This window comes from Heteronotia binoei, chromosome 4, assembly GCF_032191835.1.
Source record: "Heteronotia binoei isolate CCM8104 ecotype False Entrance Well chromosome 4, APGP_CSIRO_Hbin_v1, whole genome shotgun sequence".
Lineage (NCBI taxonomy): Eukaryota > Metazoa > Chordata > Lepidosauria > Squamata > Gekkonidae > Heteronotia > Heteronotia binoei.
The window spans coordinates 161,418,484-161,444,786 of NC_083226.1; the positions used below are offsets into that span (position 1 = coordinate 161,418,484).

General features: G+C 45.1%; 1 protein-coding gene and 1 long non-coding RNA gene across 4 annotated transcripts in view; one reads left to right on the forward strand and one right to left on the reverse strand.

The window, feature by feature from the left end:
• The window catches only part of LOC132569761 (uncharacterized), a 323,211-nt gene that overhangs the window by 264,853 nt on the left and 32,055 nt on the right, over positions 1 to 26,303 (forward strand). The gene's annotated exons all lie outside the window — the stretch shown is intronic.
• Positions 19,510 to 26,303, reverse strand: part of WDR7 (WD repeat domain 7) — a 301,241-nt gene continuing 294,447 nt past the window's right edge. For all 3 annotated transcript variants that reach the window (XM_060236131.1, XM_060236133.1, XM_060236130.1), the window contains one exon: positions 19,510 to 24,140. In XM_060236131.1, coding sequence (XP_060092114.1) covers positions 23,937 to 24,140 — 204 coding nt within the window. In that variant the 3' untranslated portion in view covers positions 19,510 to 23,936. The remainder of the gene's footprint in view (positions 24,141 to 26,303) is intronic.

Sequence of the window (26,303 nt, forward strand, 5' to 3'; positions counted from 1 at the left end):
TTTGCACTTGGCCACATTGAACCGCATCTGCCACGTTGACGCCCACTCACCCAGCCTCAACAGATCCCTTTGGAGTTCCTCACAATCCTCTCTGGTTCTCACCACCCTGAACAATTTAGTGTCATCCGCAAACTTGGCCACTTCACTGCTCACTTCCAACTCTAAATCATTTATGAACAAGTTAAAGAGCATGGGACCCAGTATCGAGCCCTGCGGCACCCCACTGCTTACCGTCCTCCACTGCGAAGACTGCCCATTTATACTCACTCTCTGCTTCCTATTACTCAGCCAGTTTTTGATCCACAAGAGGACCTGTCCTTTTACTCCATGATTCTCAAGCTTTCTAAGGAGCCTTTGATGAGGAACTTTATCAAAAGCTTTCTGGAAGTCAAGGTAAACAACATCTATCGGGTCTCCTTTGTCCACATGTTTGTTCACCCCCTCAAAGAAATGCAACAGGTTAGTGAGGCAAGATCTTCCCTTGCAGAACCCATGCTGAGTCTTCCTCAATAACCCGTGTTCATCAATGTGCCTACTCATTCTGTCCTTGATAATGGTTTCTACCAACTTTCCCGGTATTGAAGTCAGACTGACTGGCCTGTAATTTCCCGGATCTCCTCTGGAACCTTTTTTAAAGATGGGGGTGACATTTGCTACCTTCCAGTCCTCAGGAATGGAGGCAGATTTCAATGAAAGATTACAGATTTTTGTTAGAAGATCCACAAGTTCAACTTTGAGTTCCTTCAGAACTCTCGGATGTATGCCGGTGACTTATTAGTTTTTAATTTGTCTATCAGTTGTAGGACCTCCTCATTTGTCACCTCAATCTGACTCAGGTCTTTCAACACCCCTTCCAAAATTAGTGGTTCTGGGGCGGGCAAAAAGTTCTCGTCTTCTACAGTGAAGACGGAGGCAAAAAATTCATTTAGCTTTTCAGCCATTTCCCTATCCTCCTTCAGTAATCCTTTTATCCCATGGTCATCCAAGGGCCCCACTGCCTCCCTGGCTGGTTTCCTACTTCTAATATATTTGAAGAAAGTTTTATTGTTGGTCTTTATGTTTTTTGCAATATGCTCCTCATAGTCCCTTTTTGCCTGCCTGATCACAGTCTTGCATTTGATTTGCCACAGCCTGTGTTCTCTTTTACTAATCTCACTTGGACTGGTTTTCCACCGCTTAAAGGAGTCCTTCTTACCTTTTACAGCTTCCATTACTTTGTTTGTTAACCACGCAGGCCTTTTCTTATGCCTGTTTGTGCCTTTTCTAACTTGTGGTATGTATTTTATCTGAGCTTCTAGGATTATAGTTTTAAATAGCGTCCAAGCTTCCCCAAGGGTTTTGACCGTATGTACCTTTCCTTTCAGTTTCTTCCTCACATGCCTCCTCATCTCAGTGTATTTACCCCTTTTAAAGTTAAACGTGGTTGTGGTGGTCTTTTTGGACAACTCCCTATTTATACAAACGGTGAAATCAATAACATTATGGTCACTGCTCCCAAGCGGCGCAATCACTTTTACAACTCTCACCAAGTCTTGGGCATTACTTAGGACCAAATCCAGGATCGCCCCACCCCTGGTAGGTTCTGAGACCATCTGCTCCATAGCACAGTCATTGAGAGCATCAAGAAACTTAATCTCTTTCTCTCGACCAGAACACATATTGACCCAATCAATCTGCGGGTAGTTAAAATCACCTATTACAACACAGTTTTTACGTTTAGCCGCTATCTTTAAGCCTTCCATCATATTATAATCGTCCTCTCTCTTTTGATTTGGTGGGCGATAACAAACTCCCATAGTTAAATTTCCTTTTGGGCCCTCTATTTCAACCCAAAGCATTTCTAAAAGTGAATCTAATTCTCTGATCTCAGCCTTACTGGACCGTATATCCTCTCTGACATACAGAGCCACCCCACCTCCAACCCTTCCCTCCCTATCCTTCCGATATAGCTTATATCCAGGAATCACCGTGTCCCACTGATTCTCCTCATTCCACCAAGTTTCTGAAATTCCCACAATGTCTATGTTTTCTCCCAACACTAAACATTCCAATTCACCAATTTTACTTTGAACACTTCTAGCATTTGCATACAAACATCTATAATTTCCCAGGCGAGCTAGGCCCGCCACCTTCCTCCTGCCGCCTCGAGACACTGGCAGACAGTCCATATTGTTTGTCACCTTCACAGTGGACAACTCCGGTCCGTTACCCGGTAGAAAAATAGCAGCAAACCCTTCATCTCTTTGAGACGAGTCCTCCCGAACCAGAGACATTTCATCTCCTGTCGGCTTTCCCCCAAGATTTAGTTTAAAAACTGCTCTGCCACCTTTTTGATTTTAAGCGCCAGCAGCCTGGTTCCATCCGGGGACAAGTGGAGACCGTCTCTTTTGTACAGCTCCCGCTTGTTCCAGAAAGCATCCCAGTGCCTAACAAACTTAAACCCTTCCTCCTTACACCATCGTCTCATCCACACATTGAGACTTCTAATTTGTGCCTGTCTCTCCTGCCCTGCACGTGGAACAGGTAGCACTTCCGAGAAGGCTACCTTGGAGGTCCTGGCCTTAAGTCTCCTGCCTAGCAGCCTAAATTTTTCCTCCAGGACCTCATGACTGCATTTCCCCACATCGTTGGTGCCAACATGCACCACGACCACAGGCTCCTCCCCAGCACTGTCTATCAGCCTATCTACTACACGCGTAATGTCCGCTACCTTCGCACCAGGCAGGCAAGTCACCATACGGTCAGTACGCGGTTTCGCCACCCGGCTGTCTACTTGCCTAATGATCGAATCACCAACTACCAATACCCCCCCTCTCCCCCTGCTCAGGGATGGTTCCTTGGCGCGAAAGGATTCCCGCTCACCAACCGAAGAAGAGGTCCCTTCTGAGGGCGCATTCCCCTTATCTTCAGCACGGTGCCCTGTTCCCTCTCGACCCTCACGCTCTCTGGCAGCAACGGGGCTGCTACGTTCAGAGCGGGGCTCATCTAATACGCCCCCGAGAGTCTTCCCCAAGTGCCTAACTGACCGTCTCTGCTTCTCCAGGGCAGTCACCTCGGCCTCAAGGGTACGAACTCGTTCCCTGAGGACCAGGAGCTCCTTGCATCGAGCACACACCCAAGACTTCTGTCCTTTGGGCAGATAGTCATACATGTGACACTCAGTGCAAAACACTGGAAAGCCCCCAACCCCCTGCTGGCATTCTATCTTCATTGTATATATATATATTAAAATATACAGTCCTCTTTAAATGCTGTTTAAGTGGCTCCCCTTCTGGCGGGTCAACTTACCTAAACTTACCTTATTGGGAACTTACCTTATTTGGAGAACAAGGAAGCCAGGGATCTGGGTTCCTGCTCCTTAGGGAGCCCCTAGGCGAAGAGCCACAGGCCAAGAGCCCTTTAGCTCTCGCCCTTCGGCTCGCGCCAAAGGCTCGCGCCTTTGGCAAGGCGCAGCTTAAAATGCAAAGAGGTGGAGCAGAGGCACTCCTCAGCAATCACTCTCAATCAGCAGCAATCACTCTCAATCTCTTTCACCCTTAAGGCAGTCAACCAAACAAAGAGCAGTCAACCAAACAAAGAGCAGTTCCCCAGCTATCACACCTTAGAATTTTAGGCAGCCCCACAAACCTTAGAATGTAGTCCTTCAAAACTCAGAAATTCTCAGCAATTTCTCCAGCTGTCTCAGCTATCAGAGCTGCTCTGCTCTGCTCTTCTCAGACCTCTGTGAGATGTGCTCAGCCTTTGGCAAGGCGCAGCTTAAAATGCAAAGAGGTGGAGCAGAGGCACTCCTCAGCAATCACTCTCAATCAGCAGCAATCACTCTCAATCTCTTTCACCCTTAAGGCAGTCAACCAAACAAAGAGCAGTCAACCAAACAAAGAGCAGTTCCCCAGCTATCACACCTTAGAATTTTAGGCAGCCCCACAAACCTTAGAATGTAGTCCTTCAAAACACAGAAATTCTCAGCAATTTCTCCAGCTGTCTCAGCTATCAGAGCTGCTCTGCTCTGCTCCTCTCAGACCTCTGTGAGATGATTTATGCAGTAGCTGATTTATGCAGTAGCTCACAACTTTAATGCTAGCAGCTCACAAAGTAGAATTTTTGCTCACAAGACCCTGCAGCTTACAGGGAACATTGGTGCCAACCCTGCTTAGCTTCCAAGATATTATGAAATCGAACTAGAGAGCCAGTTTGGTGTAGGGGTTAAATGTGCGGACTCTAATCTGGGAGAACCGGGTTTGATTCCCCACTCCTCCACTTGCAGCTGCTGGAATGGCCTTGGATCAGCCATAGCTTTCGCAGGAGTTGTCCTTGAAAGGGCAGCTGCTGTAAAAAGCTCTCTTGGCCCCACCTACCTCACAGGGTGTCTGTTGTGGGGGTGGGGGAAGGTAGAGGAGATTGTGAGCTGCTCTGAGACTCTGAGATTCAAAGTATAGGGTGGGATATAAATCCAATATCTTCTTCTAGATGCGGGTCATGGCTCCATTGCATACTGTATTATGATTCAAACCCAGATGAAACAGCACCATGGCCAGCTCCTAAGTTCATGTGAGAGGCAAGCTTTGAACTGGGAAATTCTGGTTCTTCTCCTTCGCATGATCCCAGATCAGATCACCACCGCAACCTCCTCCTCCTTACCAGCACCTTTCCAATGACTTCCGTTCACATCAAGGAGCACTGGTTTGTGTTTTAAAGCAAATCTATGCTTTTGATTAGAATGACCTGCTTTTGGCTTCAATGTTTACAACCTTATAACAATCATCTTTAAAAAAAGAAAAGAAAAGAAAAGAAACACTCTGCAAGCAATCTAAGCTGTTGGAACTGCTCAAGAGGAAGGTTTCACCTTTTAATTTTTCATAGCAGATGAATTTTTAATTTCCCGACAACAGGGAAGGCTCCTAGTGAAGCCAACTGTTCAAAGAGCTTTTCTTTCTCTTTGGGTGTCTGTTGCCCTCGTCTTTAATTCTTTACCCCTGAATGCTCTGACTGCATCTTAGCTATGATTTGCTCCCAGTCTATTTGCTAGAAACTGTGAATTTCCCAGAGACCTGGCCAGTTTTTCCAAGGGGAAAAGGGAAATCCTTCAAACCATCTTTGGCTGGAGCAACTTTTACAATGATACTGGATTCGTTCGGTGATTCACTTCCAGAAATAAGTTTTCACTAAATCTCGAAAGGAGACCTCTAGCATCAGTCGTAAGGATGAGGCAGAGATTATACAATATTCATTTTTAGTATTTTAGCACTGGAACGTGCGCATACAACCAGTGCTACTGAAAGATTTAGCTTACAAACTCAGATTAACGTAAATCTTTTATACCATCGCAGCATCGATCCCAGCAGCGTCTACTCTGCAAACCAGAGGGGAACTTTAGAAACCTTTGAACGGGAACGCTGCAGAAATGAAGCACTATATAATCTTTGGAAGAACCATTGCATAAGTTGTTTTTCTTTCCGTTTTTTTTTTAAATTTTGCTTGGATTCCTATTTTTTTACACACATACTGATGTAAACACAGGAATCTTTTGAAGCCAACCAGTAACTGGATTACAAGATAGGAGAGCATTTGAATCAAACAGCAAAGATTTAAGTTTTTTTTAAATGCCTTTTGGCTGATCAAGCATATGGTCAGAGGAGATACCACTCTGGTCTCATGTTGAGTGGACTTCAAGAATACTAGCAGGGAATGAGGGTAACTGGTATTCTGAAGAAAGGAAAAAGAAAGGAAAGGTCCCCTGTGCAAGCAGCAGTCGTTTCCGACTCTGGGGTGACGTTGCTTTCACAACGTTTTCACGGCAGATTTTTTACGCGGTGGTTTGCCATTGCCTCCCCCAGTCATCTACACTTTCCCCCCAGCAAGCTGGGGAGTCATTTTGCTGACCTCGGAAGGATGGAAGGCTGAGTCAACCTGGAGCCGGCTATCTGAAAACCCAGCTTCCACCGGGGATCGAACTCAGGTTGTGAGCAGAGTTTAGGACTGCAGTACTGCAGCTTTAACACTCTGCACCATGGGGTGTTTTAAAGAAAGGCCAAGGCTGCTAATACATGTGGCTTCCTAGACCACATCCTTCCGAAACCCTTATTTGTTCAAACACATTCAGTAATTATACCTAGGAAAGTTTTTTTAAAAAAAATATCCAAGAGGGCTAGAAACTCTAGTGCAGTGGTCCCCAACTTTTTTGGCACCAGGGACCGGATCTGTGGAAGAAATTTTTTCCACAGACTGGGGTAGTGGGGGATGGTTTTGGGATGATACAACTGTGCATTTTATTTCTATGAGTTTGGTGTGGTGGTTAAGTGTGCAGACTCTTATCTGGGAGAACCGGGTTTGATTTCCCACTCTTCCACTTGCAGCAGCTGGAATGGCCTTGGGTCAGCCATGGCTCTCACAGAATTGTCCTTGAATGGGCAGCTTCTGAGAGAGCTCTCTCAGCCCCACTCACCTCACAGGGTGTCTGTGGTGGGGGAAGAAGGTAAAGGAGATTGTGAGCCACTCTGAGACTCTGAAATTCGGAGTGGAGGGTGGGATATAAATCCAATGTTGTCCTCCTCCTCCTCCTCCTCTTGACTACACTGTAATATATAATGAAATAATTATACAAGTCACGGCCCGGTTTCTAACAGGCCACGGACCAGTACTGGTCCACGGCCCAGGGGTTGGGGACCCCTGCTCTACAGAGTCATGTGCATTAAATATAATGACCAGGGCTCTTTTTAAAGCAGGAACTCCTCTGCATATTAGGTCACACCCCTCTGATGTAGCCAATCTTCCTGGAGCTTACAATTGACCCTGTACTAAGAGCCTTCTACGCTCTTAGAGGATTGGCTACATCAGGGGGGCATGGCCTAATATGCAGAGGAGCTCCTGCTAGAAAAAGAGCCCTGATAATGAGTGTTGTTGCAGAGCTGCATTGGATTGGCCTGCATGGCCAGGTTAACCCAGAAATGTATTAACTTTGTTACCAATATTACCTTTTTCACTTTATCCAACAGTTAAGGAAACTTATTAAGAAACCCATAACAAAAACATTCATAGCTAGGCTAGAAGCCATCTCTTCTGTTAACTACCTGGTGAGGCTGACGTTTTCGAGACGTGCATAGTGCGTGTTTTTTTTTTTAAAGATGGTATTCGGCTCTTTGCAAAATTCTTAGATCAATACCAGGGATGCAGCCTTTGTTTACAGCCCCGGTTTTGCATTCTGAGACAGAATTTCCTTTCCACTTGCAACCGGCATCTCTTGGAAGACGACACTTCATAAATACATACCATGAATTTATAATTCATAAAGGCTCAGACAAGGGTTATGTGCGGTACGTACAAAAAGGAGGCCTCGATTGTCCAAGCAGGGAGGCTATTATGCTGACTGTCAGAAGCCTGGCAGTGCTCGGAACAGAACAGAAGCCCGGTTTCGACAACAAAAGAGCAGACAGTTGTAATTTCCTGTAATAATATTTTCCTTATAGATCTCAAGTGCCCCCTCTCATCACAGGTATCTTTTCCAAGTGGGGCTTGTAGAGCTTGCAACGGATGGATCATCTGTGATACTGAAGTAATTAGCCAGTAGGTGGCCATAGCTATTAAGCAATTTGCAACAGCTCAGATACAATGCTGGGTTATAGCTTGGAGACATGCCTCTTCAGTTATTACAAGTGCATCACCTCTATGCTCAACCTCTTATTTGCCAAGCTTATTTTCCTCAATTTTTGGGGGGGTGGGGGGAAGGGGAAGGTTTAAAGATGTTTGTTTCAGCCTCCATAAATACAGCTCTTCAAAAAGCTGCTAGAAAACCCCCTCCAACTGCCAGTAAATGGCAAGGAAAAAAAATTAGATTCTCCTTTTGGTCTGATTTATCTCGAATCTTGATTTTAATGTCACAGATGTGCTTTTAAAGATTCAGATTCTTATATAGTTGTTCTGTTGGACTAAGAAGTCCTCCAATGGTTCACAGTGTTAAAATGCAAAATTATTAAACAATAAAAATTTTTTTTTTGAAGCAGTTAAACCCCAAATCAACTACATTTTTTTTTTAAAAAAAAACCAATCCACCCAGCCTAAACTACTTTATACATAATTCTGAATTTCGCCCTCAAAAAAAATCCACACCATGAAGCCAGTTTTGGGATACTCAGGGCTTTTTTAGTAGAAAAGGCTCAGCAGGAACTTATTTGCATATCAGGCCACACCCCTGATGTCACCATTGTTCCACACAGGGTTTTTTTAGAAAAAGCCCAGCAGGAACTCATTTGCATATTAGGCCACACACCCCTGATGCCAAACCAGCTGGAACTGCATTCCTGCAAAAAAAAAAAAAAAAAGAGCCCTGGGAACACTGCATTGCCAGCTTCAGAGGGCAACCTCTAGTCCCCTGCAGCTGCTTGAATGAAGAGCAGGAGCAAAAAGGGAGAACAGTAACACATGATGCTGTGACATCACTTCTGGGTGAGTACCCCAAAGTGACATCACTGTATCGGATGATGCTCAAGGAATTTCTCTAACCCCTATGGTTTTTACTGAAGAGTTCAGGGAAATTCCCAGGGCTTTGTCTAATATGGTGACACTACTTCCTGGTACTTGCCCATATGTGATGTCATAACATTGCACAATATCATTTTTTTCAATCGCTAGCACTCCCCTACCTCCTGCCAGTTGCCAGCAAAGGTTTGGGAGCCCTAGGGCAGGTATCGATTACGGAAATGTTTCTGCAAACCTACAAGCTGGTGGGTGGAAAAATGGTAATCTTAACAAAAGGCGAATGGATTAAACATAAAATACTTTTGTACCACATCGCTATATGAGATCTGCCAGACATTTTGGATTTCCAAGGCAACCACAAACACTACCACTGATGACATTCTAGGATTTCCAGCACTGTAACCTCACAGTGCTTTTTGTTGTTCAGTTGCACAGTCGAGTCTGACTCTTTGCGACCTCATGGTCAAAATCACACCAGGCCCTCCTGTCTTCCACCAACCTTCCGAAATCTGCTCAAATTCGTGTTTGTTACATCAGTAACGTGTCCAGCCATCTCATCTTTTGCCGTCCCCTTCTTCTTTTGCATTCTGTCTTTCCCAGCATCAGGATCTTCTCCAGGGAGTGCTCCCTTCTCATTTGGCGGCCAAAGTATTTGAGCTTCAGCTTCAGCATCTGACTTTCCAGGGAACAGTCTGGGTTGCTATCCCTTAGGACTGACTGATTTGATCTTCTTGCAGTCCAAGGGACTCTCAAGATTCTTCTCCAGCACATCTCAAAAGCATCTATTCTTCTGCACTTGGCTTTTCTTATGGTCCAGCTCTCACAGCCATACATTACTACTGGGAATACCGCTTTGACTATACGGACTTTTGTTGGCAGGGTGATGCCTCTACTTTCTCTGCCCAGGTTCGCCATAGCTGTCCTCCCAAGGAGCAAACGTCTTTTAATTTCATGGCTACAGTCGCCATCTGCAGTGATCTTGGATCCCAGAAATGTGAAGTCTGTCACTACTTCCATGTCTTCCCCTTCTATTTGTATTCCTGTAACCTCTAAATAACAATATTTGATTACAACCTGAGGGTCGGCACTGAATAGCAGGAAGGGGCAACAATTTTAAATCTCTCTGTCTGTAAAGTACTGTTAAGTCCCAGTCAACTTATGGCAACCCCAGCAAGAGGCTTTCAAGGCAAGTGAGAAGCAGAGGTGGTTTGCCATTGCCTTCCCTTGCAAAATATTCCTTGGTCGTCTCCCTTTCTGACCCTGCTTAGCTTCCAAGATATGAGGACAACCGGTTACTCCATGCTGTCTTCCATCCCTGGAATCTTCACGCCATTCCCAAATCTCTTCCTTCGTGACTCTAGAAACTTTCAAGGACTTGAGTAAGGAAAATGGGGAGGCAGGAAAATTGACTCAGCTGCTTTCAACATGCTGTAGTAGGGATTGGTACAAACTGGCTCATGAATGAAAGTTTTTTACTTTTTTTGGTATTTTTATGTATGTGTATATGTGCATGTGTGTGTGTGTGTGCACCTGGAAATCATGGCGACCTCTGGTGATTGACTCCTATTGGGGGCATAGAGGATATTTAGATAGGGGGCTGAATAAAGTCTGTCCCTGCCTCCGGACTCTGGTATTCCAGGGAGGTCTCCAATCCAAGTACCTGTCAGAGTCATCCTTGCGTAGCTTCTGAGATCTGATGAAGTCAGGCTTGCCTGGGCTATCTAGGTCAAAGCGAAGTTTGTCATGAATTTTGGCAGGTTCGTGGTTCACAATGCGACGTATGTGAACCAAAGAGCTGCCACAAACCTCCCATGAATTTTGATACAGTTCATTAAAAAACCCCCAGCTGTTTGGTTTAAATGGCCGGGAGCCATTTAAACCCCTGCTTTCTGCTTGCCCTGGCTTTTCACGGGGAGCCGAAACCAGGAGTTTAAACTTAAATAGCTCACAAACTGATACAAACTGGATCACTTCATGAACTGACCTATTGGTTTGTGGTTCAGCCACAAACTCCAAACTAAACCACTAAAATGTGGGTCCTGCCCCTCCTTATGCAGTACCTCCAGAGCATGATCCATCCTCACTAGGCCATTTTTGTCTCTCATTTATTTTGGGTAAAATTCACAACCATGTTTTTCTGTACATCTGGGGACTCCATTCAGTATGTACAAACCCTTGTCTTGCACACATATTGTCCCGCCCAGCCCGGGCGAGGACTACGCAAGGGGGACCCCCCGGCGCCTGCCAGCCACTCCCGGCCCCCGCCGCCGCCCCGAGAGCCTCCCACATCTTCCCAAGCCCCCGCGGCAGCCCCACCCCTCACCTGGGCTGACGGAGTGCCAACAGCCGCCCGAACGGCGCCTCTCAGCCACCGCGCCCGTCTCCGGGTCCGAGGAGCCTGGCCAGAGCGAGACGTCAAGGAGCAGGAGGGAGAAGCTGAGCCCAGCGCTGGGCAGAAAGGAGGAGAGCCGCCTGACCCGTGGTGGTGAGACGCCACACCCCAGCACGCTGCAGAAGTCCGAGACGCCTGAGGCATGCCCAGGCAGACCAACCCCGGTGCGCCTCTCCCGGGCGTCTGGGGCTTTGAAGGGGGGGAGGAGCCAGAGAGGGGCAGAACCCAGGAGGGGGGAGGACTGAGACGGGGGGATAAAGGGAGGGAAGGAGGAGGTCGGGGAGGAAGCTGGCAAGTGCACAGTGGGGCTGCCTCCTGAGAGAGAGAAAGGAGTCCGTGCACAGCCAGAGGGGAACGGGGGGGGGCCTGAGGTGAAGTAACCTGGCTCCCACCCCTGTTTCTGAGACCTCTGGGGAACGCCCCAGAGTGCTCGGGAGGGGCGACGGCAGCGCCGGGAGACCGGGAGAGGTACCCGGAGCGTGACACATATGAAACTGCCTTATACTGAATCATACTCTTGGTCCATTAAAGTCAGTACTGAGCCCATTATGGGAAAGGGCGGACTATAAATCCACAAAATAAATAAAAATAACAATTTTGTGTACCCAGACTGGCAGCAGCTCTCCAAGGTCTCAGGCCGAGGTCTTTCACATCATCTACCACCTGGTCCTTTAACTGGAGATGCTGGGGATTGAACCTGGGACCTTTAGCATGCCAAGCAGATGCTCTACCGCTGAGTAACAGCCCCTCCCCTTCCTTGCCTGGCATTGCTGCTTTCATTATTAGAACATGGGTCAGCCATTGAGAGTGAGTCCACAGGGCAAGAAGACACCAGGATTTCTTTTCAGAGTATTATAATAGCATATATATGTATTTAATTTTACTATCTTCCAACAGGTTATCAATCAATCCATTGATAAATAAAACTTGGAAGTAATAACGTGACTGCTCTTATGAAAAGAGGTGGACTGGGTTATTAAAGAAGCTTTGGAATAACCCTAATAGTGCAACAGGGATTGCTCAACCCAACTTCCCCAATAAGTTAAAGGGCTGATTTACCCATGCTTACGATTCACATGCAATTAAAACAAGGACAGCTGCTACCACGAGTCCGACTGAAGGCATGACATATTAGGTTCTTATTGGCCCATTTCATATGGTCAGTTACTTTCATAGAGCAGAATGACTTTTTGAGTCATGAATTGCTGGGGGTTCCACGGAAGCACTGAACATATGAACTTTTGCCTCCATTTTTGACAGGCCGACATTGCTGCAATGATCTGTGTTGCTTCGGAAATCCTATGGGAGATACAGACATTTGATGTCTCCATGCTATTTTCATTATGTCACAAGCACCCTAGAAACTCTACAGTTTATCACAGAAACTCTCAACAGTTTAAATTGGGCCAGAAACGAAGAAGCTCCACCCCACCTCAAAGTCTTTTTTGGGTCATCCCCCAAACTGCAAATTTTAACCAGAGAGGAGGCCATATGGGGCTTATTTTGAGCAAGGAGGCATCAGAGTAGGCTGCCATTTAATTCATTGGGCCCCAAGTAGGGCTGCCAGCTCTGGGTTGGGAAATTCCTGTAGATTTTGGGGGTGGAGTTTGAGAAGGAGAGGGACTTCAGTGGGGTACAATGTCATTTTCTCCAGAGGACCACATCTCTGTAACCTGGAGACCATTTGTAATTCTGGGAGATCTCCAGCCACCATTTGGATACTGGCAACCCTAGCCCCAGGCAATCTTTGTTCCCAGCAATGTCTTGAAAATACAGGTTTTACTATATGCTTCCTTCTGCAAGGCCTTCTACATTTACTCACTGTCTCATTTTATCCTGCTCTTCCTGCACAGGTTGGTTTACATGGCTCTCTCCTCTTTCATTTTATTTTCTCAAAAAGCTTTTGAGAAGTTAAAATGTATAAAAAGCCCAACAGGAACTCATTTGCATATTAGGCCACACCCTCTGACACCAAGCCAGCCAGAACTGCATTCCTGCTTTTAAAAAAAAGGCCCTGGTTATACTGAGGAAGAATAACAGACTCAAGGTCGCTCTGTAAGTTTCTTGGCAGAGGAAGTTTTGATTCTGGGTCTCTCCAGTTTTACTTCAGTGCTAATCACTGTAAAACTTAAGCTGTATTTGTTGTTCAGTTGCACAATCGAGTCCGATTCTTTGCGACCCCATGGACCAAATCACGTCAGGCCCTCCTATCTTTCACCATCCTCTGAAGTCTGCGTAAATTCACATTAGTTAAATCAGTAACACTGTCCAGCCATCTCATCTTTTGCCGTCCCCTTCTTCTTTTGCCTTCTGTCTTTCCCAGCATCAGGGTCTTCTCCAGTGAGTGCTCCCTTCTCATTTGGTGGCCAAAGTATTTGAGCTTCAGCCTCAGCATCTGACCTTCCAGGGAACAGTCTGGGTTGGTTTCCCTCAGGACTGACTGATTTGATCTTCTTGCAGTCCAAGGGACTCTCAAGATTCTTCTCCAGCATCACAGCTTGAAAGCGTCTATTCTTCTGCGCTCGGCCTTCCTTATGGTCCAGCTCTCACAGCCATACATTGAATATATGAATATATGAAGCTGCCTTATACTGAACCAGACCCTTGGTCCATCAAAGTCAGTACTGTCAACTCAGACTGGCAGCTGTTCTCCAGGGTCTCAAGCTGAGGTTTTTCATGCCTACTTGCCTGGACCCTTTTTAGTTGGGAGATGCCGGGGATTGAACCTGGGACCTTCTGCTTCCCAAGCAGATGCTCTACCACTGAGCCACCGTCCCTCCCCCATTACCACTGAGAATACCACTGCTTTGACTAGACGGACTTTTGTTGGCAATAAGTTGTATACCTCTCTTCTAAGACGAAGGCAACTCAAAACACACAAAAACATATACTAGCTAATCCAAAGACCCCTTGACCTGGTTGTCTCAAGCTAGACTGATCTCTTTGGACTTCAGAAGTCAAGCAGGGCCAGCCCCGGTTAGTACTTGGATGAAAAACCGCCAAGGCAGTCCAGGGTTGCTACTACAAGTTTGTGTCTCTAGCTTGCACAGAAACCATTCTATACACTTCTGAACTTGCATCTGTCAAAATGATTGCCTGTTAACAGGCACAGGTTCAGGAAACAACCTCACAGGAGATCGCTGGTTGTCTTTCCTCTACCAGCCCTTTAAGTTTGCTGAGGATTGGATTAACAGGATTTGAGTTATGGCCACCAAAGAAAGTGATTTTGTCATTTCCTCAGAAAGTATGTTAATGGGGGCACCTTTTTGGGGGGCTGTAATTTGGACCCCATAAATCCAGTTCTCACCAAACTTGGAAGGCAGGTAGAAGAGAGTCAGCCAGAGGTTTCCTGTAGGTTTGGTGTCTCTGGCATGCCAGGGAGGCCATTTTACCACCTCACGAATCTGACAAACCAAGTCAGTTTGTGAGGTGGCTAAAGATGCATGATGGTTCATGGTTCGCAAACAGGACATGCCACGAACCACAAACAGAACTGCATTTTCCTGGTTCATGCCCATCCCTAATTAATAATTAACATTGCCATCTTGAAACCTGAAATCTGTTTAATATAAAGAGTACACTCTACATTCTAGGCCTGACCCCCCTTTCCCCCTCCTTTTCATACCTCATCACCTCATATATGACCTACGATGTTTTTAATGAACTCATCTATACACAAGTATAGTATCTTATGAAAATATGTTTCAGAAGGCAGACAATGCTGCTCTGCAGTAGAACAGCTAGGTTCGAGTCTAGTAGCCAGTCTGGTGTAGTGGTTAGGAACACGGACTCCTATCTGGGAAACCCCAGTTTGATTCTCCGCTCCTCCACATGCACCTGCTGTTGTGACCTTGAGTCAGTCACAAATTCTTTCAGAGCTGTTTGGCTTCAGAGCAGTTTCTTGAAAAAGTTGTCTCAGCCCCACCTACCTCACAAGGTAGCTGTTGTGGGGAGGGGAAATGAAATTAAATCGTAAGCTGCTCTGAGACTTTGAGTGAAGGGCTGGGTATAAATCCAACCTCTTCTTCTTAGAGACCAAGAAGATTTTCAAGCTATAACCTATCAAGACTCATAGGTGACAAAGCGAGTTTTGACTCTCAGAAGCTTATACACCAAAATCTTGTTGGTCTCTAAGAAAATATGGCAGCCAGGGAAAGGACCCCTGTAGTTACATTTGACCAGTGACCTCAGGAAGTTCTGAGCTAATTTGGCCCTGAAATTTAACAAAGCAATACTGATAGTCCAAGCTAGCCTGATTTCATCAGGTCTCAGAAGCTAAGCAGATTTGGCCCCAGTTAGTATTTGGATGGGAGACCTCTAAGGAATTCCAGGGTTGTGATGCAAAGGCAGACAATTGCAAATCACCTTCGAACGTTGCTCAGCTAAAAACCCTACAGGGTCACCATTTCTTTAATTTATATTCCACCTTTCCCAGACGGGCTCAGGGTGGATAACATTTTGAAACAGTAAAACAGTATTTAAAACCAATAAAAGTAGAGAATACGATTTGGTGGCTCAGTTGGGCACATCCTAATATACTAAACACAGATAGTAAAAAATAGTATGGCAGCAGAGGTGGTGTCACAACAGAGGGTCAGCCGATGGAATAGGATGCCTGCTGCCTCAACCAAACGCCTGGTGGAATAGCTCCGTCTTACAGGCCCTACGGAAAGGTAACAATTCAGTAAAGGCCTGGATCTCTGAGGGGAGCTGATTCCACCAGGCTGGGGCCAAGGCCGAAAAGGCCCTGGCTGAGGCTACTCGAATGTCTTTTGGGCCAGGGACGGTCAGCAGATGTTGAGTATCAGATCGTAGTGTTCTCCGGGGCGTATATGGGGAGAGGCGGTCCTGTAGCTATATGTCAGTTGTGACTTGACAGCACTTTCCATCATCACCGATGCTAATACAAAGGGAAGAAAGGACAGAACAAAGATATAGCAGTAGGTGAACCAAAGTCTCAAACCCATTACAGTTATCAGTAGATAACCTCTGTATTTCACAGAATACTAAATGGCTCTCGGAACAAGATGGAAACAGACAGGTTTAACTTTGTCTGGATATGGATATTCATCTCTAGGTGATTTCCAACATCAATGGATGCTTTTTTCCCCAACATCAAAGGCAGCTGACTCCCCAGAATCTTTACATCAACTTGCATACATTGGGGTCTATTTACATATTCAGATCTGGCCTATGCACACGTATGAATCAATCCTACAGGGAGTGTGATCTGTTCCTTGCTCAGTTTTGGGTGTGTGCCAAATGTTCGCATTCCCTAAAGAGGAATCTTGTACTCAATATATAAGCAATTGCTACACGATGGTGCTGGAATACAAGAGAGAGGGAATGAGCAAGAAGCGTGTGTGCTTCTGTACAATGAAAATTGCTTCAGGCAGAACACAAACGCCTGTAATCCCCCCACCCCCGTCCCAAAGAGGACAAGCTGCTAGAATTCAAGGAATCACTTAAATTTTTTTCCCCTCCCCTTATAACATGCATATGTATTTGGGGAATCAAAGCTTGGCTACAATCTTGTTATTTGGTAAAGTAAATAGTGGGAAGACAATGCATGTGATTTCTGAAATTCTTCTTCGCTTTTCTTTTTGACCTTTGGTATTTGTGTGTTATCGATGCTTTCTCTAAACCATTGTACAAAAACACCTTGAAGTGTCAAGCTTTAAAAATGAGTCTTCTTTTCTCTTTCTCCTGTGCAGCTTGGATTATCTTGGCCTTGTCAAAATACATTCTCTAGTTAGAGGTTGGAAATATTTCCCTCCTGGCTCCTAAGTATCGATTTTTTTCAACACTCAGTGCTGTCTGTCAGCTGAAGAGGTGAAAGGTGAAAGTTCATGCAGCACTGCCTGGCTTTACCTTCCTATTAATGTCATGCCCTTTCTGCGTTTGATCAGTTTATGCGATCAGCAATAGAACAGTTACTGAGCAGATTCCACCTATAGGAAAAATATTTAAGCCATCAATTATTTTAACACAGGCCCGCACCTCGAGAATCAAGAGGAGCCTCGAAGTGATGCAATTAGGAACGCTTTGTGATTACCTCACGGCCACCCCCCCTTCTCCTCCCCCCATCTCCTGTTATGTAATGACCAACTTAATTCATCCTGTTCTGCCTTCTTACAAGAAAAGACTTCAAAGGGAGGTGGGGGGGGGGAAAGAAAAGGATGAATCAATTGTTTGCTATGATCGTCTCTGAAGAATAATTAATCCGTTGATACCGCAGGTATGCAGTACCAAATCGCCGGATGAAGCAAAGACAACATCTTCTGCTCCCAGCGGACAGCTGCCCTTGTCTAAACATCTCGGTGAATAATTTGGCTCTGTGGCTGCTTCTCCAGAGGCTGGGTCACAAAAAAAAAAAAAGACCTACTGCTTTTGAGTGCAATGGAGGATGCTATTACAACTTTAAAAAGATATACATTTGTTTTGTGGTAGAATCGTATTGCCCCTGAACAAGTAAACAACCCCCCCCCCCCGCTCTCCCCAAGGGGCTTACCTACCCCCTGGCATCTTCTCATTTCTTTTTGCAGTATGAACACAATGGATCTTTTGAAAATTAGTCTCTACTCATCACAGTGAAACAAAGAAAAATAGAAACATAGGGCTGGAAGGGACCGCAAGGGTCATCTGGTCCAATCCCCTGCACAATGCAAGAATTTCGCAGTTACCTTCACCCCCCACTCCCCCAGTGACCCATGCTACTATGTCCAGAGAAAGGCAAAACAAAACAACACTTCCAGGATCCCTGGGCCAATCTGGCCTGGGGAAAAATTTCTTCCTGGTCTTACAATGGTCATCAGCATCACTCTGGGCATATAAGAAAGGATCACAAGAACTGGCACTGACTCATTGCTTCCTTTCATGAGCTACCTAAATTAATAGCGAGCCCCAGAACCAGCACTGCTCTCAGATGACCATCTGTTGTTGTTGTTCAGTCGCACAGCTGAGTCCGACTCTTTGCGACCCCATGGACAAAGTCATGCCAGTCCCTCCTGTCTTCTACGAAGTCTGCTCAAATTCGTGTTAGTTACATCAGTAACACTGTCCAGCCATCTCATCTTTTGCCGTCCCCTTCTTCTTTTGCCTTCTGTCTTTCCCAGCGTCAGGATCTTCTCCAGTGAATGCTCCCTTCTCATTTGGTGGCCAAAGTATTTGAGTATCTAGCCTCTGCTTAAAAACCTCCAAAGAGAAAGAGTCTCCCCCCCCCCCCCCCCCGCTTGCAGGAAGCCTGTTCCACTGGGGAACAGCTTTAATTGTCATGAAGTTCTCCGTAATGTTTAGCTGAAAACTCTTTTAGTTTAATTTCAGCTTCTTGTTTCCGGTAAGACCTTCTGGGGTAAGAGGAAACATTTTAAGAGGCCAAATGAAAAATTGAATCTGAAACTAAATGCCAAACCATATGTTAAGCCAGACACTTACTGCTAAAAATGGTTTACTGTTTATTATTTACTTCCTATCTCTTATTTATTAATTTTATTTGTAACATTATTATACTATAATAAGGTTCTCTTCTTCATAACATATTGGGAAATCAAATTGCATTGTATCCCGTGTTTTCTAGTCTTCTCTTCTTGGCAGTGGTGGCATGCAAACGAATTTTGCAGTGGCATGAATTTAATCAGAACAAAGTAGGAGTCAAGCAGCACCTTTAAGACCAACAACGAATTTAGTCAGTTCTACAAGATAACTTTACCGAAAGAAAGAGGAACAAGATAACAGGGATAAATGTAAAGTTCTGCATTTAGGTAGGAAAAATCAAATGCATGGTTATAGGATGGGAGAGACTTGTCTTAGAAGTAGTACGTGCAAAAAGGATCTCGGGGTCTTTGTGGACCATATGCTGAACATGAGTCAACAGTGTGATGTGGTGGCTAAAAAGTCAAATAAAATTTTGGGCTGTATCAACAGAAGTATAATGTCCAGATCACGTGAAGTGATGGTATCTCTTTATTCTGCTCTGGTAAGACCTCACCTGGAGTATTGTGTTCAGTTTTGGGCACCACATTTTAAAAAGCATATAGACAAGCTGGAACAGGTCCAGACGAGGGCAATGAAGATGATGGAGGTCTGGAGACCAAGTCCTATGAAGAAAGGTTGAAGGAGCTGGGCATGTTTAGCCTGGAGAGGAGGCGGCTGAGAGGTGATATAATCAAGTACTTGAAGGGCTGTCATATAGAGGATGGGGTGGAATTGTTTTCTGTGGCCCCGGACAGGACCAGAACCAACGGGTTGAAATTAAATCAAAAGAGTTTCCGGCTCAACATTAGGAAGAACTTCCTGACTGTTAGAGCGTTTCCTCAGTGGAACAGGCTTCCTCAGGAGATGGTCGGCTCTCCTTCCTTGGAGGTTTTTAAATGGAGGCTAGATGGCCATCTGACAGCAATGTGGATCCTGTGAATTTAGGGGGAGGTATTTGTGAGTTTCCTGCATTGTGCAGGGGATTGGACTAGAGGACCCTGGAGGACCCTTCCAACTCTATGATTCTATGCTTCTAAGATGTGTGGTGGCTGTTCAATATGATCTGCATGTTTAAGAGTGACGCCTTCAGCCCTAACAGCGCCACTCCCTAGTGGTGTTGAGCGCGGCAATAAAAAAAAGGAAACTAGGATCGCAACATAGGGAAGACAATCTTCAATCCGATTTAGTATTTTATTTCACACACATTATCTACATAAGGGCCATTTGGTACATGCAGCAGCCAATATGCGGAATTGCCAAAGAGCTTCTCGAGGCAGGGCATTTTAATCAGGTACCGTAACACTGCGACTTGAGCCGCGACAACATTTTCATACAGGTGTCTCATCATGTCATCTTTTTGCTTGTAAACTGCCAATGAAGCCACGCACGCCTCTACATTTACAAGGACAAATCCAAATACAGTACTAAACAAATCAATAGAACACTAAAAGCTTACACTGGGATGACAATACAATTTTTACTACAAGTGCTGAAAGATCTAAGCTGTGGGGTGGAGTTTGTGCAGCAAGGGTTGAGAAAGTCACTCAAGTGCAGATTTGCGTATGTGGAGGTTAGGGGAATTACGACTTGGAAGGCAACTACCCACAAAGCACAGTGCAGCTACTGTCTGCTCCAGTGCGGAGTCCCCGTGCAGGTGGATTGTTGCAGTCGCTAGCATGTGAATATTGATTCTCCTGTTTAAATTACTCTTGTCCACAGGCTTTCTTTCTCGTTGGGCTAGAAGCCCTGGATATATATATATATTTTTAACTGACAGTAACACGTCATGTGTTAGGTATCTGCGGAAGACATAATCCGTGTAGATCCTGCACAGCTAGAATATAACTTTTTGCTAATGAAAGCAGATGTATTTCATTTTGGATTTTTGCAAATTTGAATTTAGCAACATACGTTGAAGCAGCCCGTTTAAAAAAAAAAAGTCGTGGAGGCCACTCACTGAGCATAGTTGCTGTGCATTAGTGCTTCTTTTCTTTTTCTTTTTTAAAGTGATGCATGTACAGGCCTACTGAAACGAACAGCAGCTGAGTGCAAACCTGCCCAGTGCTCCCACACATTCAGCAGAGTACACCATCTCCGATACGTGCAGACAATGGAACTACACATCACAACACGCACAAAGGCTGCTGGCTAAAATGGCAACCCCTGCCACTGTCTTTCCTCCCTTTCCCTACTCGGTAAATCCTGCTTGTGTCCTAATGTCATACATTTCCTTGCCCCTGCCCAGCCCAACATCATTAGCTGCCCCGCTGGTGGGAAAAATACACAACGTTATGACATCAGGGCACAGCTAAGTTTTATTAGAGGTTACAAAGGAGGAGGGAGAAAACCTGACACGGGGAATGCCATTTTCAGGGACTACCCTGTGTTTACTTTAATGTGTACTTCCGTCCGGTTGCCCTACGTGGAACTTCATGAAAGCCCATTCAATTTTCTTCAGTGTTCTGCACCAAGTCCCATTGCGTGAGAAGGCATTTAGTCGAGACTGAAGAGATGCGACTGCCTCCCTGATTATATACAGCACCATGTAAGAATCAGGACCCCACACTGCGATCACGGGAACAGATGAACAAAGAAAAGTCTTCAGCGGAAGTAAATATTCCTTTGGAATCTCCATGGGGAAAAAAACCGAAGTTAACATTCCATTATCCACACTCAAACGAAATGCTAGAAACATTGTTCGATTCTGCAAAGTGTCCGTGTTCTCTGTGTGTTTCTATGCCTTTTCCAGATCCCACAGTCAGCTTTCGATACGTACAATGCACATTGCATAGATTCACTTCAAAACATCTACATCCCGTGACTGATTTTTTTTAAAACCACCACTGAACATACAATATTTTAGCTTTGCCATAGTTAAAAAGGATACAAATTTACAGCAGTAATGAGATAAACTTTCCTAGTGGTCTTTAATTTCTTGCTGTGCTTTTACAATCTCAAGCAGATAGGTTGACTGTGGCCTGTGCAATCTTTGTTACAAGTTCAGTGTATTAAAACAGATTATCAACTTGAACTCCGTTTTTTGGCCTACTGAAGTAGGAAAAGGATTCTACACTACTCCCAAAACAACTTTCATTCATTTCAAGGGGGACAAAAGAATCATGTTTTACATTAAGAACTTATCATTTTTCATTTTATTTATTCATTTAGAGTCTAGTCTGGATTTTTCTACAGACTCCACTTTTGTCAAATAGGTCTGTGTTTACTAAGAGCATTCTTTCTCCATGTTTTCCATAGGGTAGCCAGGTCCCATCTTCTCCTTGGCAAGGGGATTTGGGGGGCATTGCAGGAGGGGGTGGGCCATTGCCGACGTAATGATGTTGTGCAGAGTGACAGCATCACATCAGGGATGCAGCACCATGTGTGCATGCCCCCTTGCTTTCCCCCAACCATTTTAAGGGAACCTTCCCTTTAAACGGTTGGGAGAAAAAGCGGGCACCTCACTGCACCTGCTCTGCACGCCACAAATTCGCTGGTTGTGGGGCAGGTGTGCACAGCACCTGCTCTTTTCAAGTGGGGCCATGGATTACTGTTGGGGGTGGGGCTTCCCCCCACTGGCCAGCTGGTTGGTGTCTGGGTGGAGCCCCAAAAACCGAGGGATTCCCTGTCCCCTCCTGAGCGAGAACTGGTGCCTTGCGAAGTATTTGGAGTTATTTCTATAGTGAATAATTGTGAGCACAGGTTCTGTGGTAAGTCGGGTGGCCAGAAGAAGTACTGTTTATTCATCGAAACATGATTGCATCCAGGAAATCATGTAGCCAACCCTCTTTGTTCAGTCAACGAAGTTCGCAAGGCTATGAGCATAGTCCTGTTTATCTATTGGTGGTAAAAGATTTTTGGCTTCAGGAACTGCCGCTTCCATCATTCAAGCCAGGTCTGAATTGTGTCTACTTCTGAGTCAGTGTTCATCTAACAGCAACCAGGAAGTGCAGTGCTAATGTGGATGCCAAAGACTTTGTTTCTTATGTAGTAAAAATCATTTATGTTTGAGTTGTGTTACACAGAGTTGTGGAATGTCAATAACACAAGCGATAAATAAGTGGAATTCAACTGAGTGTATAATTTGAGTATACAGTTTTTGTAACAGTGTTTTTCTTAATCTAGACTGCAGTTCCGGTGTTTGTTTGGGTCCCTCCTGGAAAATGGCATCCCTAGTTTTCCAAGGCAAAGAGAATGCAAGCTAGAAGCACTGAAAATGCATGCACACACACCAATGATTAAAAAAAAAATCTTCTACATAGTTTTTCTCTCTCCTGTCCGGGTCATCAACACACAAAAATAAATATGCAAGACACGGGGTGGGGTGGGGGGTTATATGTGAATGTCAGCTGTTACAATGGGATCTTCATAAACAAAATGCGCAAAAATATTCAAGCAGGATTCTAGTTAACTTCTTTTATGTTTCTTGCAATAATTACCATCTTTGTGTCACCGCATGTTTCCAAACTCTTACATTTCTGTTCTTTAATGCAATCAAAATGTCGAAAATGGGCAATTTCATGATTGGTTTCACATAGCGACAAAACAAGACAAAAACCAAGCCAGTCTTCTAAAACGTGAAGAGTCCTTGTGCCCCTGCCAAATCCAGTGCAGGGGGAGAAAGAACAAGCCTTGGATACAACTATATTAGCATTCCCAGAAAATATGGATATTCACATTGTTTTTCTCTAACTTTTCTTTGCTAACTTTCATATTCTAAAATTCGACGTTGACATAATCCCCCCCGCTTCCTAAAATCCATAATTTTTTTCTTCATTCATTAAAGAGTACCGCCATTCGCAAATCACTCAAGAATGTATATGAGGATATTCTCAAAGCAAGTAGAAAAATTCTCTTATCTGTTCTCTCGTGAACTCCCAAGTCTGACAGGCGCAACCTTTTAATGCTGTGAACTGGCATGTGCAGTGTGCACATTGGAGCACCTGGGGTTGGAGAAGAAATCGGGTTCTCCTCTGTAAGCTGAGAAAGCAAAGAGAGCTCCATCCGCAGAGCTGCATGTGCACATTGTGGGTCCCCAAGAGGTTTGGAGAGTGGCCCAAAACCCCCAAAGCCAGCCTTCCTCCAACAGCTGCTGGAAGAACATCAATGTAAACATAAAATCTTTGCAGTAAACATCAACATTTTAAATAACTTTTTTTAAAAAAAAAAATTAAATTTTGTGGATTTTCAGCTTTTCTTATTGAGATTAAGACTCAGCCCAGTTTCCATCTTGTGATTTGATTTTTTTAAAAATGCCAAATTAAGGTCTTCCAGATGAAGCCGCAACTCATAAGGCCACAGTATACTGAAGATCCTCTCTTTTACTGATCTATCTGTAGATTTAAAACACAGACATACGCAACACGTACCCCTCTAACATGCTGGTGTTATTGCCATGGGCTGCTGAGTTAGTACATGTATACCTCCAGCTCAGCAGGTGGCTTCAGGCAGGGCTTTGTTCCAGAGAACCAAGCAGAATAAACCTGCCGCTGGGCCACCAGCATGGAACCCTCCAAGGGTTAAGTTCACAGAGTGGGGGAGAACATTACCAGGGAGTTTAAAAAAAGAAAAACTGTATTTAGAGAAAGAACTCCTGCCCACCCTACACCACAAACCGATGTTCTTTGCCATCGTGAGCCATAAGGATAACGTTCCGGTTGGAAGTCCAGATGAGCCTGGCCAGTTTGAGAGCATTGTGGGTGCCTGGCGATGCCGTTTGGACCGGGGGCACTTGGTACGTCTTGATACAGCGAAGCTGCGGGGCAGAATTCAGCATCCCGATGCTTCCCAAAAGAGAGGTGTTCATCTGCCAGGAGAAAATGGGAAAGAAATGGTCAGTTGATAGTGAAACCCAAGGTGCCTGTTGTGGGAGAGGAAGGCAAGGCAATCGTACCCCGAGACTCCTTCAGGTAGAGGAAAGCGGGGTATAAAACTTACTTACTCTTCTTCCTAGAAGCAGCTTTCATTTCATTTATTGCTCTTATGACTACAGTCTTGAGCGGATCAATGACAAAGCAGCAATAAGAGGAATAATGATAGCAACAATAAATGACAGTAACAGCAATAGCCACCCTGAGCCACTCGTGGGAAGGGCGGGATATAAATTCTAAATAAATAAAATAAAAAAATAAATAGTAGCAATAGTAACAGTAAACACAATAAATACATCATGAATGACAGTAAATACTACAGATGATGATGAAGAAGAAGATATTGGATTTATATCCCGCCCTCCACTCTGAAGAGTCTCAGAGCGGCTCACAATCTCCTTTACCTTCCCCCCCCACAACAGACACCCTGTGAGGTGGGTGGGGCTGGAGAGGGCTCTCACAGCAGCTGCCCTTTCAAGGACAACCTCTGCCAGAGCTATGGCTGACCCAAGGCCATTCCAGCAGGTGCAAATGGAGGAGTGGGGAATCAAATCCGGTTCTCCCAGATAAGAGTCTGCACACTTAACCACTACACCAAACTGATACACCTATAATGGCTAAAACATCAAGTTACAAGTTATCCACATCTAATTATCCATTAGATTTGGTTACATAAGAGAAAAACTTAACAACAGCTAGGGTAGTATCCTGGTCACTTCCAACCAGAAGAGTCTGTAGCTTACAATGGGCTGGAAAACAAGCCGGGTCCTTTAAAAGGGCCTAGAGGCAGCTGGTTGGCTGCTGTATGTCCCAAATGCTAGACTTGATGGCCCTTTTGTCTGATTCAGCATGACTCTCCCTAGGTTCTTACGCTGTTCATGCATGAAGGGAAGGAAGAAGGGAAACTGGGCCAGCTGCACCACAGCTTGGCTACTGTCTGATTTGCTTCGGAAGAGGATCTGGGCACGGGGAACTTCACTGAACCTTCACCAACTATTCATCTATACTTCCTTCTCAGCTGCCACCAGTCAGGTCTTTTCTTTAAGCTGCACCTCAGCGAATGCAGTTTCAGGTGGGTAGCCATGTTGGTCTGCAGTAGAAGAGCAAGATTTGAGAGGAGGAGAAGAAGAAGGAGGAGGAACAGGAGGTGGTGGTGGTTACAGGCATAGCCAGCTTCAAGAGGGGATTGGATAAATATATGGAGCAGAGGTCCATCGGTAGCTATTGGCCACAGCATATTGTTGGAACTCTCTGTCTGGGGCAAGTGATGCTCTGTATTCTTGGTGCTTGGGAGGGGCAACAGTGGGAGGGCATCTAGTGTCCTGGCCCCACTGATGAATCTCCTGATGGCACCTGGGTTTTTTGGCCACTGTGTGACAGAATGTTGGACTGGATGGGCTATTGGCTTGATCCAACATGGCTTCTCTTATGTTCTTATGAGGAGGAGGAGGGGATTGGATTTATACCCACCCTTCCTTCGGAGTCTCAGAGTGGCTTATAATCACCTTACCTTCCTCTCCCCATGACAGACACCCTGCGAGGTAGATGGGGCTGAGAGAGCTCTGAGAGAACTGTGATTGACCCATGGTCACCCAGCTGGCTGCATGTGGAGGAGTGGGGAATTAAACCTGGCTCTCCAGATCAGAATCTGCTGCTCTTAACTACTGCACCTGTGTTGCATCTGACGAAGGGAATTTTGACTGTTAAAAGCTTTTTAATTTTTTAAAAATTAAATAATTCTTTATCGAGACTGTCAAAAACTTATACTTGGGAAACCTTGTTGCTCTCCGAGGTGCTAGTGAACGCTAATCTTGCTCAATGAAAGCAGTATATGCTTTACTTAATATGAAGTCCCAGTCTAGATGGCCTTAAACAAGCCACTAGTTTCTCATTCTTAGCTCTGCCCACCCTATTTACATACATGGGGATAAATGGCAAGGGTCCATCGTATGTGGGCCTTCTAAGAGTATACTGAGACAACAGAAATCAAGTGGTTCTATGAGAACAGCCTTTCCCATGCACTTCCATTGGAAGGTTAGCTCTAAGAATGCCTTTCTGCCCATATGCAAAGATCTGTCTTCCAATGAAGAGGGACGTTC